This window comes from Orcinus orca, chromosome 4 (genome assembly GCF_937001465.1).
Source record: "Orcinus orca chromosome 4, mOrcOrc1.1, whole genome shotgun sequence".
Lineage (NCBI taxonomy): Eukaryota > Metazoa > Chordata > Mammalia > Artiodactyla > Delphinidae > Orcinus > Orcinus orca.
Window position 1 is genome coordinate 140584858 of NC_064562.1, and position 15591 is coordinate 140600448.

Sequence of the window (15591 nt, forward strand, 5' to 3'; positions counted from 1 at the left end):
TTGTGCTGTTTAGGGGATGCTCTAGCCGATTTCTCAACCTTTGCTTCCCAGGGTGGGAGTGGGGAGGCAGGATCTTCCCTAAATACTTATGTCATCCCTATCCTAGAGAACTTGGCTTGTTAAGTTGGAATGAATTCGAAGGTCCTCCTCCTTCCCTATCCTGAGCTTCAGGTCAGAAGTAACCCTAGCCACCTCTTTACCCAGTTCTCTTACTGCTCATAGCCACCACCCCATACCAAACTCTTTTCCTTATTGCATCTTGTTTCACATGACTGTGAAAGGTAGTTATTATTATTCTCCTTTGTTTAGACTGGGAAACAGAGTATTGAGAGGTCATGCACAGGCACCTCCTCAGTGTCAATTTATATGTCTCTGTATCTCCAGCATCGTACAGATCGTTTGTAATTGAATTCTGGCAGCCCTGGGATTGTTTTTCCCTTGTCTGTCTTAATGCCACAGTCTGTCCTTTCTTTCTTCACCACTGTGCCTTTTACAAGCAGGATGAGAAAAGTGTTGCCCCATCCAGGATACGGTGGAGCAGATACTCCAGGAACATGTGTTTTCACGGGGGGAGGTCATCTTCCTGTGACAGCTGCAGTCAATAGCGGGGACCTAACCAGGAAGACAGTGTGAGGTAGTGGAGAGAGTAACCTTGGAGCTAAGGAAATGAATGCCCACCAGCAGGTTCTACTCCCTGGGTGTGCCTGTAGAAGTTGCTTAACTTCTTAAACCTCAGTTATACCCACTGGTATAATGGGAATAAAAGACCTGCTTTGTAAAATTCTTACAAGTCTTCAATGAGAAAATGTTAAGTTCATTTCTTTCCTTTCTCCTACTTTCTTTCCTTTCTCTTTCATTTAGGGGTGTCTTTTTGTCACAAGAATTAGAGGTTAAGTTGAGATCTGGCCTCCTTGACCCATGTTAGAACCCCAGATCTAGACATCAAACGCTTTAATTGCTAATGCAGGAAACAACCATTATACACAGCTATACTCAAAGTTAACACACATGCTTTTCATATTCTTTACATATAAAATGTAAAGATGATCTGCTTCTTTTATATTATGAATCAATTGATTATGTTATAAATGAACAGATGTATTTTTCTTCTTTTTAGAGTTCCTCTTCCTCAGCTAAGGAATATGATTGAAGATGTTGCCCAAACCTTAAAATTTATGTATGGTTCTTTAGATAGGTAAGTACTTCCTTGAATTGAACCTCAAGTTTTAAGTATATGATTCGAAATCACTTTTTGGCACTTAATGGTGTTCCTTGGTTGTCAGGTTAGTTGTTTGGGTTTTTTCTTCTTCTTATTATTTTCTCATCCTTCATGACTGGCTTTTATTTTACAGCTCCAGGCAGTTTTTCATTGGATCCATTGCTTTTTCTTTTTTGGTCTCATGTTACTTTTGTGAAATAGTGATGTAACCACAATTATATTCTGATTTGATGTATTTTTGTAGGGGCAAATGTAAGAGCATTTCTTGAGAACAGGTACAGAAAAGAGTAAGAAGTTTTCTGTGTTTTCCTCTGATTATAGCATTGTCAAATTCACTATCCTAAAATGTGATACTTTTTCCTTAAAAAAATTTTTAGCAAAAAAAATGAATGTGCTATTAAAATAAAGACATGGTAGAGAAGGTAATTGTCTATTTAGTTTCATGTATATTCTTCCATATATTTTCTATATAATATGAATATACATACTCTCTTTTTTTACACATGTGGGCTCATATTATGCATATTTTTCTGCTTGCTTTGTTTTTATAAATTTTTTAATATAAATTATTTTATTTTTATTTTTGGCTGCCTTGGGTCTACGTTGCTGCACGTGGGCTTTCTCTAGTTGCGGCGAGCGGGGGCTCCTCTTCATTGCGGTGCGCGAGCTTCTCACTGTGGTGGCTTCTGTTTGTTGCAGAGCATGGGCTCTAGGCGCACCGGCTTCAGTAGCTGTGGCTCGCAGGCTCAGTAGTTGTGGCTTGCGGGCTCTAGAGCGCAGGCTCAGTAGTTGTGGCTCATGGGCTTAGTTGCTCCACAGCATGTGGGATCTTCCCGGACCAGGGTTTGAACCCGTGTCCCCTGCATTGGCAGGCAGATTCTTAACCACTGCACCACCAGGGAAGCCCTGCTTCCTGCTTTTATAACCTTGCAGTATGTGATGTATCTTTCTTGATCTGAAAGAGGAAATTTGGGGTAACCGTTTAATATTTGAACATGTAAAATTATGGATGGAAAATCGATGTTTGTAAGTCCCAGTACTTCAGAGGGCTAAAATGATGCCTTTGCTTTCAAAGCTTTAAGCGTATATCAATATAAAGATTCAAAGACAGTTTATACATTTTTTCCAAACCATAGTAGTATCAGATCTCTGTTTATCTAGAGTGGATCTTTATTGTCACTGTTCTCAAAGCCGCCTAAAGGAATTTTTTATGATGATGCCATCTGGGAAAACTGTCTAATTTGCAGTATTTTCCTCCAGGAAAATATAGACACCTCCCTCTCCAGCCCAATTACTTATTAGCATTTTCCAAATGTGTGAACTACAAAAGACTGGGCAGCCATATACAGTGCTTTTCCCTTTTACTAATAAGAAAAATTTTAACCAATGAAGAGTATAAACTCTTAAGGTGGTTATAAACTACCTCCTTAAATTTATAATAGATGAGCAAACCTTACTATGTTTTGCCCTAATTGAAGCTTTCTATTTTCATAAAACTAGAGATAATCAAAGATTAAATTCCTGTAATGAATTCTGCATATGAAGATAAAGCAATTGGAGTTGTTCTGCAAATTCCAATGGAGTAGGTTGGGGGCAGAGGGACTCTTAATTTCTCTGAATTTCATTTTGAAATTTAGCTTCCATTGATTTGGAAGTATCTCCAAGTTGACAGCAAATTTAAGTAGTTTCTTCTTGCCTAGGTGGGAATTTGAAGGGCAAACTAAGATAGTAAATGTGAAGATCCACTGAGTTCTTAACACCAAGAAGCAGTATGGATCCAAGATATTGTACAACATTTTTTTTAACCACAAGGTTTTTTTCAGATTATGAAAGATATTAAAGGCCATTGTGAAAAATTATGAAAAGACTAAAATGTCCAAAAACTTAAATTATCTTTTTCAAGTTGTGAGCTGGTTAGTTCCCTGTGAGCCACAGAAAACTGATTATACATTAATAAAGTTTAGTGTTGTGATCAAATTAAAGATATAAATGGTTGAGAGATAGAGGTAAAAGCGAGTTACACTTTTTGCAAAAAGGGAACTTCAGCCCATTCTGTTATAGATATACCACTTGTGTTAGCCCTTTGGTTTTCCCGTAGTACCATCTGCCCTATGTATTTGAGAATAGGCTTTAGGGTAAAAAATATTGACAGGGTGAATTTCTTAACACACTCCATCAGTAACATAGCAGTAATTCTTATTAAGGGAGGAGAAGTAAGGAAGAGAACCTATGTAGCTAGGAAAGATCCAGTCCCCTTAGGAGCGTACAAGCAATGACTACCATTTCTGTGTGTTGTTCTAACTTTACAGCTCTTGTTTTTTCAGTGCCTTTTGCCAGGTTGAGAATGTTCCTCGTTTGGATCATTTTTTCAGCTTGTTCTTTCAAAGAGCACTTCAGCCTGCTAAACTACATTCCAGTGCCAGTCCCAGTACACAACAATATGATGCTTCCAGTGCAGTACTTTTAGACAATCTCCCTGGAGTTCGGTGGCTCACACTTCCACAGGATATTAAGGTAATCTTAGGTGTCATAAATAAGAATCAGAGCCAGTTGCCTTATATATATATATATATATATATATATATATATATATTTTTTTTTTTTTTTTTTTTTTTTTTTTTGTGGTACACGGGCCTCTCACTGCTGTGGCCTCTCCCATTGTGGAGCACAGGCTCCGGACACTCAGGCCCAGCGGCCATGGCTCACAGGCCCAGCCGCTCCATGGCATGTGGGATCCTCCTGGACCGGGGCACAAACCCATGTCCCCTGCATCGGCAGGTGGACTCTCAACCACTGCGCCACCAGGGAAGCCCGCCTTATATTCTTTATCTTCTCTCTCTTTTTTTTCTCTTAGGCTTTTTGTTATTTTCAGGGTTATGGGTAAGAGTTAAAGGGCAATTGGTTGATAAGTAGGAGGTTCAGTGCAGTGAAGTTTTTCTTTCTAAATAGAAATTAGCTATCTCATCTTACTTTAACATTTAAGCTTTGTTCAAACTTGGAATACTTTTCAGAAATCGTAATTATATGGTGTGTCTTACTTTTGAATTTTGTGATTTAGATTTTATAATGCAGGGTCATCGAGTTAGGTAGATGAAATGACTGGCTAACAAATTAATAATAGCAAAATCTTTGTTTACATGAACATTTGTAATTAGCTTTTGCCCTGTGCCAGAGATAGATCACTAAAGGTAAGATTCATGGTGGTTAAGCATTATCAATGTGACTTCAGTCATTTCTGTACATCCAAAATAACTTTACTGTTGAATGATTGAAAAGCTCATTTCAGACATTTTCATCAACAATAATGTATTTAGCCACAGCATTTGTAATAGTATTAATGAGGCACTATGCCATAGCAGTTCCCTGCCCATGAAGAAACCCAGGTTATGTTGTTGTAATATCCCAATTCAAGATTCTGCTCTTCATGGAATTCTACAATATATGATCAAACAAATGCCTTTTGAAGTTTAATAATAATTTAAACAGATATAGCAGTCCCTTTGCTCAGTTTCCTCATCTGTAAAATGGGAACAACAATACTACCTACTTCATAAAGAAGTTATGAGTTATCACACATAAAATGCTTAGAACCATGCCTGGCACTTTGTAGTTGTAATTATAGCTGTGAGAGTACTATTATATAATGATTATTTGGAGGGAGTTGAGGGGTTAAAGCATATTTAAAGGAAACTTTACCCTCTTGTATTCTTTTTTTGTCCTTGCCTTTGTCAACTGCCCCCTGTTGCATTTTGTATCTCAGGCCAATGATTATCATTTTCCTAAATCATATAAAAACTAAAAAGTATGAGATAAAACTAAAAGTATGAGATATATAATTCTACTCCCATCAGTGTTTTCATAAGAAAAGAAAATAGACAGTGTTCAAAACAGACAGAATTTAACTAGTTAACCTTACGTTTAAGATAGAAAGACACTGTTTCCACAGTCTGTCTCATGCCCATTCTGGGGTCTTTTTCTTCTGAAAGACACAAGGCCGCTTTTCGCGAGTCAGAGTTGCCATCTCATGGGCCTGTTGGTCTGGTCTTGCCCAAGTTCTTTCTCCTGTCTCAGAATCTCTTCACTAAAGAAATCTCTTCCCTCAAAATATATAGTCTCTTCTGTGAGATTAGAGGTACTTAATGTTTTTAGGGGAAAAGTCTTTAGACTTTGGATATATTGAGATTAAATATTATTTTCCTTCTAAGAGTTCTTGTTTAAGACATTTAAAATATAGCCTATTTTGGTCTTATAAATTCCATATGAAGGCTACCTTCTGTATTCAGATTTCTTTTTTATTGGCGTTTTTTCCCCTTAATTTGACATATATTTGATTAAAAGGACTGTATGCTTTTATTTCAACCTAAAAGAATATCAATCTGAGAAATCACTGTGTGAATTCTACTGTATATCTTTTTTAATCTTTTGACTTAAACCATACCTGTTGCTTATCTCACCAAAGCTCTGGTTGTCTTTGTCCTTGTTGAGTTGGACACTACTGTATGCAGATCAGCCTTCATTGTGCCAGGTACTCAGATTTGTGCTGTGCTTTGGGAATCCAGAAAAGTCCTCTGGATGCTCACAGTTTAGTTGGGTAGGTGGAATTAATACACGGGAAACAATGAGGATATAGCTTAGACATTTTCTATATTTTGTATTCTGGTTGAGAGAATTAAGAACAATATTTTTGCCAAGAGATAGATATCTTCTGATAAAGTGATCTAAAAGTCTCTGATGAATGTAAAGTTTAAAATACATAATAACCCTTAAAGTTTTTGTTTTTGCTTTACCAGCAAACTCAAAGAACTCATACACTTTCCTTTTGCCTTTGAGATTTCTTACTGTGTGAAAAATAGTAGGGTTTATTGACTATATATATTCTAATGGAAAATATTAAGGAATTTTATGCCTTGAGAAATCTAGTTAAAAACATATGTGTGTGTAAGGTAATTTGTGCCTGGTAAATTTTAGGTGGAAATAGTTGTTTTTAACTTGGAAAAAAATGTACTTGTTCTGAGTTTAGTATATGATGAAGTCACACTTCTGTTTTCTTTCCCAGAGAACTTCCTTATTTTGTTTGTTTGTTTGTCAGGTTTTAAAAAAAAATAATTTTTCCTAAGATACACTGGAATAATAAAGAGAAAAGATATTTTACTTTTTCTCTTAAGGAATATGAAGACGCAATTATAGTAACCTTGTATATTAGCCTGTAGAGTTCAGTAGCAGGAATAGCAACCTGTTAAACATTAATGTCTCTGAGATCGAAAATCACAAGTAGGTAATTTTCTTTTTGTCCTGTAGTCTTTCACAAGGGAAACTGTAGCCACAAGAAGGAGAACATGAAGTATTTGCTAGATGCAGAAAAAAGTAGGTCACAAATGAGTAATAAGTCATACCATATGAAAAGCATTGAAAGGCATGACTAATGTTTCCACAGCTTTTGTTGTCTCAGTAAGGCACATTTGTGAAACAGTCCTGCAGAAAGTGCCTTGGCCTTAAAAAACAAAACAAGGATTATTTTTCACAAATACCATATATGCTACAAGCTTCGATTGTCAGTAGTTTCCAATTTATGTATATGTATTACAGATTAAACTGCAGATTAAATTTATTCTGTTTTTAAATTTTGAATGCTTCAGGGAGGGACAAATACATGAAAGAGTTCAGGCAAATTCCATAGAAACGAAAGCTAAATCCTAAGTAAGAGATTTTTCTAATAACTCTGTAGGGTGGTTAAACTGTGCCAGATTCCAAGGGAACACTTGCCTTCATGATTTAATCCGTGAATAAAGATGAACAGCCTTTTTATACAGAACATAGGAGGGAGACAGGGAAGAATGTTGGATTCTTGGATTTTCCAAGAATCCAACTGTTGAAAAATACATAGGAAATAGAAAAATTAAAACAATTCATAATAGACTGGCTACATTCAGATTGATTGTTTTTCCTCTTAAGATTTTTAAAATGTTAAAAATTTTTCTAACAGAACTGTAAAGCAGCTTTTTAACATCATAAATTAGTTTGCATTGAGTACAGAGTGAAGCCCATTTTGCAATAATTGAGATTTAACTGAAAAATGCCTATAGGTTAAAATACATTAATTTTTTTTTTTTTTTGTAATCGCAAAGCTTAAAAGCAAGATGTTCCATTTGGGGACATTTCTTAAATAACACAAAGGAGAGATATATATTTATTCAATTCTTCAAGTAATTATTAAGCAATTTTATATGGTCATTACTAAAAAGTAAGTAATATGAGTTAAATGTTTGTGTTACTCTTTTTCTTTTCTCACATAGGTGGAATTAGACACAGCATTGAGTGACTTGGAGGCTGCAGATTTTGCAGAACTGGTAAGAGAAGCAGTGGATTTTAGGAAAGGTTCATTGTTGATTTCTTGTTTTGTGAATCAATCATTATTCTAAGTATTTTCCAAGGGGGCATGTAATAATCTTGGAATACATAACATTAGGTTTCTATATTGAAATGGACAAAATCTATTTTGCTTGCCTTAAGATTTTCTGTTCAGTTAAAAATATTTGTTACGTCATGTATACATAATGATTAATTACATTACTACCGTTTGGAACCGGGCTTTGAGAGAAAGGATACACATGTAACATTGGCTGGCAGTATGGTTTTTAATCTTTTTAAAAAACTATTGATATATTTCCTAGCTCTGTCCACTAGAGCACCACTATCACCCAGGCCATGGTGTATAAATAATATTTCTCGCTAAAGGGAACCAAGACTCCTATGAGAAATGACTGATTCCAGATTTAGGGCTGACAGTGTACAAGATAAACCTGGCAACATCTTGTTATATCAGACATCCAGGAAGCTTTCAAAAAGTACTAGGGTTAATTTAGGGTTCAAGTAATCAGGAGAGACCTTGAAGAGGCTCCCTCTTGAGCATCTATAAGGACAATAACTGCATTGGATTGAAGCACATCAGATATGTCTAAATCCATGGGTTCATAATGGTACTAAAGAAAAAAAGAAAGTTCTTGGCCAACTTTGAAGATGCTAAGGAACTAATTCATTATTGTGAAAACTGGTAATTAAGGAGAAAGAATCAAACATTTATCTGTCTTTCCTATCTGAACCATACCTCAGGGTTACCAAATAGAGATGGGGGGGGAGTTTCTCTTTATGGAAGTGGTCTACCTAACATATCAAGAAAGAATGACAGAATTGGAATACCATCATTTTTCAATTCCCCTCAGTAAGTTAAAGGATCTAAGCAATGATCATCAGTAGCTGTTATCACAAAAAGAAAGTCAGCCAGATAGTATGTGGTTCCTGACGGAAGCACACAAACCACCTATGAAATATACCTGATCACGCCTCCAGGTCTAACTACCAGTTTACAGGAAATACAGGGGAAGAGGGACATGTTAAATGACCCCATTTGGGGGAGGGGGATTGCAGTTAGCAAAATTCAGACTAGACACAACAGGACGGTTTCTTCAACAAATAACTTTGTTGAAGAAGGTGGGGGGGTGGGTGTGGGGTTAGGAGAAGCTGAGAGAGACCTATCAGTCATAAGAGACTCAAGAAACATATCAACCGATTTCAGTATATGGACCTTACTTGGATCCTGATTCAAGCAAGCAAAAATTTTTAAAACATCTGTGAGACAATCAAAGAAATGAAAACAGTGTTAACTGGATATTAGGTGGGAATAATTCTCTAGATGTGGTAATGATATTATGGTTATGTATTTTTTTCAAGTCCTTCTGTTTTAGAGATGCATTCTAAAGTATTCACAGATGAAATGATATAACATCTGGGATTGATTTTGAAATAATTCACCAGGGAGAGGGAAGAAGGAGAGAGAGATAGAGATGAAACAAGATTAGCTATGTACTGGTCACTGTTTAAGCTGGGTGATGATGGGCACATAGGAACTAATTATACTATTCTTTTTTTGTATATGCTAAAATTTTCAGTAATAAAAGTCTTTGAAAAGTAAACGGGAAGTTAGGAAGTAGAAGCCGTGAGGCTGGATCATTCTTCAGCAGATTGCTGGTAAATGTAGGGAGAGAATATTAGCTTAAGGGGTGGCTTAGTCTTAGCTAAGATCCTGAGCAAATGGAAGGGTATTTTGTTTGTAAAAATAGTGGAAATTTAAGCAAGGTGAACTCTTCATAGGTCATAAATTTTTTCACTAATGGAAAAAAAATTAGCTAAATACTAATCATTAGGAGCAGTTTAGATCTAAAATATGCAAATATCTGGGTTTTTAGGAACCTATATCCAATAGATTTAATTAAAACTCTAATTCCTGCCTTTATGGAACATCGTTTTAATGAGCAGTGGAACTAACTATGGCTAGAAAACGATCTATTGGGATTCCTTGCATACAACGTCAAGACACAGTACATAAAAGAAAAAAGTTGATAAATTGAGAATGTGAAATGATACATTTACTTTGGAAAACAGTTTGGCAGTTTCTTAATAACCTAAACATACACCTACCATATAATTCTGCCTTTCTATTCCTATCTAATTACCCAAGAGAAATGAAAGCTATGTCAGTACAAAGACCTTTAAACAAATGTTCATAAGAGCTTCATTTTTAATAGCCAGAGACTATTGAAATAACTCAGGTGTCCATCAACAGGTGAATAGACAAAACAAATTGTGGTATATTCATGCAATGGAATAATATTCAGCAAGGAAATTGGCAGGGGGTATTGATGGAACTGTTCTATATCTTGATCTTGGTGGCACACAGCTGTACACATTTGTCAGAATTTGCAGAATAATTCACAGTGAGTTTTACCCTAATTTAAAGAAAAAGGAGGATTATTCTAAACTTTTTGTGAAATTAGATTTAAGATTTAATCTTATATTTTAATTGTGTGTTCTTTTCTTTAGTTGTTTTAAATTATTATTAAGGTATAATTTATATTCAGTACATTCTTCTGTGCCCTTTTATAGTCAGTCCCTCTCCCTAGCCCCAGCCTCTGGCAACCACTGATCTGTTTTCTGTCCACATGGTTTTACCTTTTCTGGAATGTCATATAAGTTGAATCATATGGTAGATAATATTTTGGGTCTGACTTTTTTTTAAGTAGGAAGTTAAAATATGTATTTTTATACAAATATTACATGAGTACATTTTTAGGGAAAAGTACAAACAACAAAAATAAATCTAGCATTTTGCTTGACCACTCATACATCAAAACCAGCCCGATTCTTAGAGTTAACCATTGTTATCAGTTGATAACAGTTGGTAACCTTGTATTTATGATCATACACTGAAGTAATTTTGTCTGATAATGTTCAGTATAGATGATGCTTTCACACTGCTAGTAGGCATATAAACTGATGCAACCTTTCAGGAAAGCAATCTGGCAAAATACGTTAAAAATATATATCCTCGGGCTTCCCTGGTGGCGCAGTGGTTGAGAGTACGCCCGCCGATGCAGGGGACGCGGGTTCATGCCCCGGTCCGGGAAGATCCCACATGCCGCGGAGCGGCTGGGCCCATGAGCCATGGCCGCTGAGCCTGCGCATCCGGAGCCTGTGCTCTGCAACAGGAGAGGCCACAACAGTGAGAGGCCCACGTACCAGTAAAAAAATAAATAAATAAATAAAATAAAATAAATATATATCCTCTGATCTCGGAATTCAACCTCCAGGACCTTATCTAAGGAAGATATCAGGGATATACACAAATTTTCTTCATAGGAATTATCTGCACAACACTATTTATACCCTGAAAAATTACTGGAAACAAATTAAAATACCACATTATGGAATCTGTTAAATAATACATCCATTAAAATCATGTTTAGAAAACTGTCTATTGACATGAAAAAATGTTCAAGATCATTTTCTAAGGAAAAAGCAGGGTCCAAAACTATACACATAAAACAGCTTGCCCACACCCATTGGGATGGCTACCATTAAAAACAAGCAAACAAACACCCCAGAAACACGAAGTATTGGCGAGGATGTAGAAAAGTTGGAACCCCCATGCACTGTTGGTGGGAACACAAAACAGTGCAAATACTATAGAAAACAGCATGGTGGCCCCCCAAAAAATCAAAACCAGAACTGCCACATGACCCAGCAATTTCATATACTCAAAAGAATTAAAAGCACAATCTTGAAGAGATATTTGCACACCCACATTCACAGCAGCATCATTCGCAACAGCCAAAAGGAGAAAGCAACCCGTGTCCACCAACAGATGAATGAACAAACAAATAGACAAATCCATGGAAAATACATACAATGGAACATGACTCAGCCCCAAAAAGGAAGTAAATTCTGACATAGGCCTCAACGTGGATCAACCCAGAGGACAGATACCACACTAGGTGAACCAAGCCCATCATGAAAAGACAAAGTAGGGACTTCCTTGGTGGTCCAGTGGTAAAGAATCTGCCTTGCAATTCAGGAGACACAGTTTCGATCCCTGGGCAGGGAACTAAGATCCCACATGCCACGGGGCAACTAAGCCCACATGCCACAACTACTGAGCTCACGCGCCTCAACTAGAGAGCCTGTGTGCCTCAGACTATAGAGCCCACGTGTCCTGGAGCCTGTGCACCACAGCTAGAGAAGAGCCACAGCTAGAGAGAAGCCCGCACACCACAATGAAGAGCCCGCGCGCTGCAATGAAAGATCCCGCATACCTCAAGAAAGATTCCGTGTGCCACAAGTAAGACCCGACGCAGCCAAAAATAAATAATAAATAAATCTTAAAAAAAAAAAAAGACAAAGTAGTGCACAATTCCACCCACAGGAGATGCCTAAAGTAGTCAAACTCATAAAGACAGAAAGTAAAAGAGTGGATGCCAAGGGCTGCAGGAAGGAGGCGGGGCGGGGGGGGGAGGGGGGTGGATGGAGAGTTGTTTAATGGATACGGTGTTTCAGTTTTGCAAGAGGAAGAGTTCTGGAGATTTGGCTGCCCAACAGTGTGAATGTACATAACACTACTGAGCTGTACACTTAAAAATGATTAAGATGGGCTTCCCTGGTGGTGCGGTGGTTGAGAGTACGCCTGCCGATGCAGGGGACACAGGTTCGTGCCCCGGTCCGGGAAGATCCCACGTGCTGCGGAGCGGCTGGGCCCGTGAGCCATGGCCGCTGAGCCTGCGCGTCCAGAGCCTGTGCTCTGCAACGGGAGAGGCCACAACAGTGAGAGGCCCGCGTACCGCAAAAAAAAAAAAAAAAAAAAAGATGGTAAATTTTATATTATGTGTATTTTACCATGATCAAAATTTTAATTTAAATAAAACAATTTTTAATTAATTAATTTCTATTTCATGCTTTTTTAATATTACTGAACACCCAGTTAATCGCATTCCAGAGAAGGGTGACATTTCTGGGGCACAGAAAGAATGGTATTCACAGCTGTTTCCCCAATCACATTTACTACCATGACCCAAGAACATCCAGTTGATTGCTTAAGGGAATGTATCTCACCTGAAATCCTCTTGGACTGCATGCATAAAATAAAAGTTTTTAAAAGCTTACCTATGGTGAAGCCAGTCAGAGCTTCCAGACCCTCAAAAAGCTTCCAGTGAACTTAATACCTTGTTCTTAAATATGAGGACAAAAAGGCAGTCAAAACAAATGAAAAACGGTGGGCCTGATTTCTTTCACTTAGCATAATGCATTTGAGATTCATTCATGTTGTCTATGTCAGTAGTTCAGTGCTTTTTATTGCTGATAGTATTCCATTGTATGATGATATCACAGTGTTTATCCATTCCCCAACTGAGGGATATTTAGATTTTTTTCCCGTTTTCAGTTTTCCTTAGGTTTCGTTGTGTTTTGGGGTTTTTTTTCAACTTACAAAAGTAATGCATGCATATTGGTTAAAAATAAATGCAAACATGACTATTAAAAACAAATGTCCTCCCTCCTCATCCCTCTCCCCCAGTTCCATCCCCAGTTACAACTGTTCTTACAGTCTGGAATATATTCTTCCAGACCCTTCTCTATACACATACATACCCCCATACAAACCAACACATATGTATATACATACATGTATATAATTGAGGGTGCTGTTTTTAACAAGACTTAGATCATAATGAATACTTTGTTCCACAGCTTGCATTCTTTGCTGAACGATGTATTCTAAAACCTTTTGTGCTTGCTCATATAGATCAACCTTATTTTTTTAAACAGATGTATGATATTCTGTGATGTGAACATAACCTTATTTCCTTAACCATTTTCCATTGTTGAACTTTCTCTCCAGTTTTTGCATATTAAAAATTCTACTCTTAACTTTTTATACAAACATCTTGAATCTCTTATTCAAGTATTTCTGTAGATTTCTAAAAGAGGAATTACTCAAAGAGTATGTGTATTTAATTTTTTTTCTTTATGTACTGCTCAGTTGCTCCCAAATAGGTTGTACCAATTTGTACTTTGAAAAATAGTATATGGTAGTATTGGATATTTTAGGTGATGTCCAGTAGAAGCATTTTGTCTTGGTAGATTTCTTTCAATCCCTCGTGGGGTAACAAATCTTATGTTCTACTCTTAGATGTCTCTAATCAACATTATCTTCCAAGAATCAAAAATAAGATTGTTCTCAGTCAAAAATAAATATATAGGCACGTTATGTCTCACCCCAATAGCCTAGTATATTGATTTCTAAAGAAGGCACTATGAAAACTTCAGTTACTACAAGGACCTGCTGTTCAGGGAACTATATTCAATATCTTGTAATAACCTATAAAGGAAAAGAATCTGAAAAAGAAGGGGTGTGTGTGTGTGTGTGTTTGTGTTTGTGTAACTGAATCACCTTGCTGTACAACTGAAACACTGTAAATCAACTATACTTCCATAATAAATAAATAAATACCAAAAGAAGAAGAGATAAGTTACTTAAGAATGTAATTTCCATTTTAACTGTTGTAGCTTAACTAGGATTTTTAAAAATCATAAAAAATATATAAATACATATATTTACATATATATAAAATTTTATATATATATAAATCCACTGTGGTTTTTCCCCCAGTCTGAGGATTACTATGACATGAGACGGCTATATACAATTTTGGGCTCTTCTCTATTTTACAAGGTAAGTTGAAGCTTGAAATTTTTATATATGTCATACTGCTATATGAACAGACCGAAAGTAAATTTTCTCAAATTGTTACAAACATGAAAAATACAGTTATCTCTTTTTCTGTGAATGTAGGTACCATAAAATTAGATCTTAAAACAAGACTTGTACCTACATATTTACAAATACAATAAATATTTCTGGTTTCATTATATTTTAAAGCATTTACAAATGTGTAAGAGAGAAACAGTATGCAAAGAACCAAGTGTATATGAGAGAAGAGCAATACTGCTTTGTTGATTTCCTTTTGCAATCGTGTTTTTTTTTCCTTATCTTCAGAAAGTAACTATGCATCTCTCTGGTAAATTTTCTAACATTAAGTAGTTGACTTGCATGTAAAGCAAGTTAAACATCAAATGAATTTAAGTATTTTAATTTTTAAAAAAGGTTTTTAAGCACAATATAAAACATATCTAAAGAAGAATCAAACAATACAGAACTGTAAGCAGTGAAAAGTAAGTCTCTCCCCACCTTGACTCCTGCTTCTCCACTTCTCATCTTCAGAATTCAGTGCTTTGGTAATTTTGCCAAATTCTCAGGCTAGTGCTACTTAGAGGTGATCTTGCTTTATGCTAAAGTGTACCTATTATAGACTTAAGTTATCCCAAATACTTGATGTCTAGTTGAAAAAAACATCTATTTTTACTATGTCTTCATTTATTCCATTTGAAACTGGAATATTTTAAGCCAACTGAAGAAATACCTATAAAACTCTTAGAACTGTATTATAGGATTATTGCTTTATGTCACTAGTTGACTTTTATTCTCTGTGGTTAAATTCAAGGGTTATTTGATATGCAGTCATTTGCCTAAGGATGATCTTATTGATATTGCTGTATACTGTCGCCACTATTGCCTACTGCCTTTAGCAGCAAAACAAAGAATTGGTCAGTTGGTAATATGGAGAGAAGTATTTCCTCGACATCACCTCCAACCTTCTGCAGACTCAAACACTGAAGTCTTTCAGGAACCTGAAGGGAGGTATTTTTTGCTAATTGTTGGCTTGGTACGTTTACCTTAGTTTTTCTTTGGGGTTTTTTGTTTTGTTTTGTTTTGTTTTGCCATTTACAGACTAAATAAATACACAAACAAAAATGATAGTTTAAAATTATAAGCATGTCAAATAGTAGTATTCAAACAAAATGTTATGTGCCCTTATTTCTTCTCTTTTGTATCCATTTAATACTCATAGAGAAATATTAATGAAACTCAAGATTTTAGCAGGTTCTTAAGATCTTTTGTTCCCATTTCTATAAAAACAGAGGTTTTA

General features: G+C 36.1%; 1 protein-coding gene and 1 long non-coding RNA gene across 5 annotated transcripts in view; one reads left to right on the forward strand and one right to left on the reverse strand.

Moving 5' to 3' along the window:
• The window catches only part of INTU (inturned planar cell polarity protein), a 79786-nt gene that overhangs the window by 51800 nt on the left and 12395 nt on the right, over window positions 1–15591 (forward strand). For all 4 annotated transcript variants that reach the window (XM_033419393.2, XM_004265117.3, XM_033419394.2 and 1 more), the window contains exons 7-11: window positions 1118–1195; window positions 3544–3733; window positions 7513–7566; window positions 14214–14276; window positions 15106–15327. In XM_033419393.2, the coding sequence (XP_033275284.1) occupies window positions 1118–1195; window positions 3544–3733; window positions 7513–7566; window positions 14214–14276; window positions 15106–15327 (607 nt within the window). The remainder of the gene's footprint in view (window positions 1–1117; window positions 1196–3543; window positions 3734–7512; window positions 7567–14213; window positions 14277–15105; window positions 15328–15591) is intronic.
• Window positions 1204–6075, reverse strand: LOC117199553 (uncharacterized). The gene is made up of 3 exons (XR_004480794.2): window positions 5658–6075; window positions 4916–4998; window positions 1204–2174 (listed from the first exon to the last, which is right to left on the reverse strand). It is a non-coding gene; the product is annotated as an uncharacterized LOC117199553 (long non-coding RNA).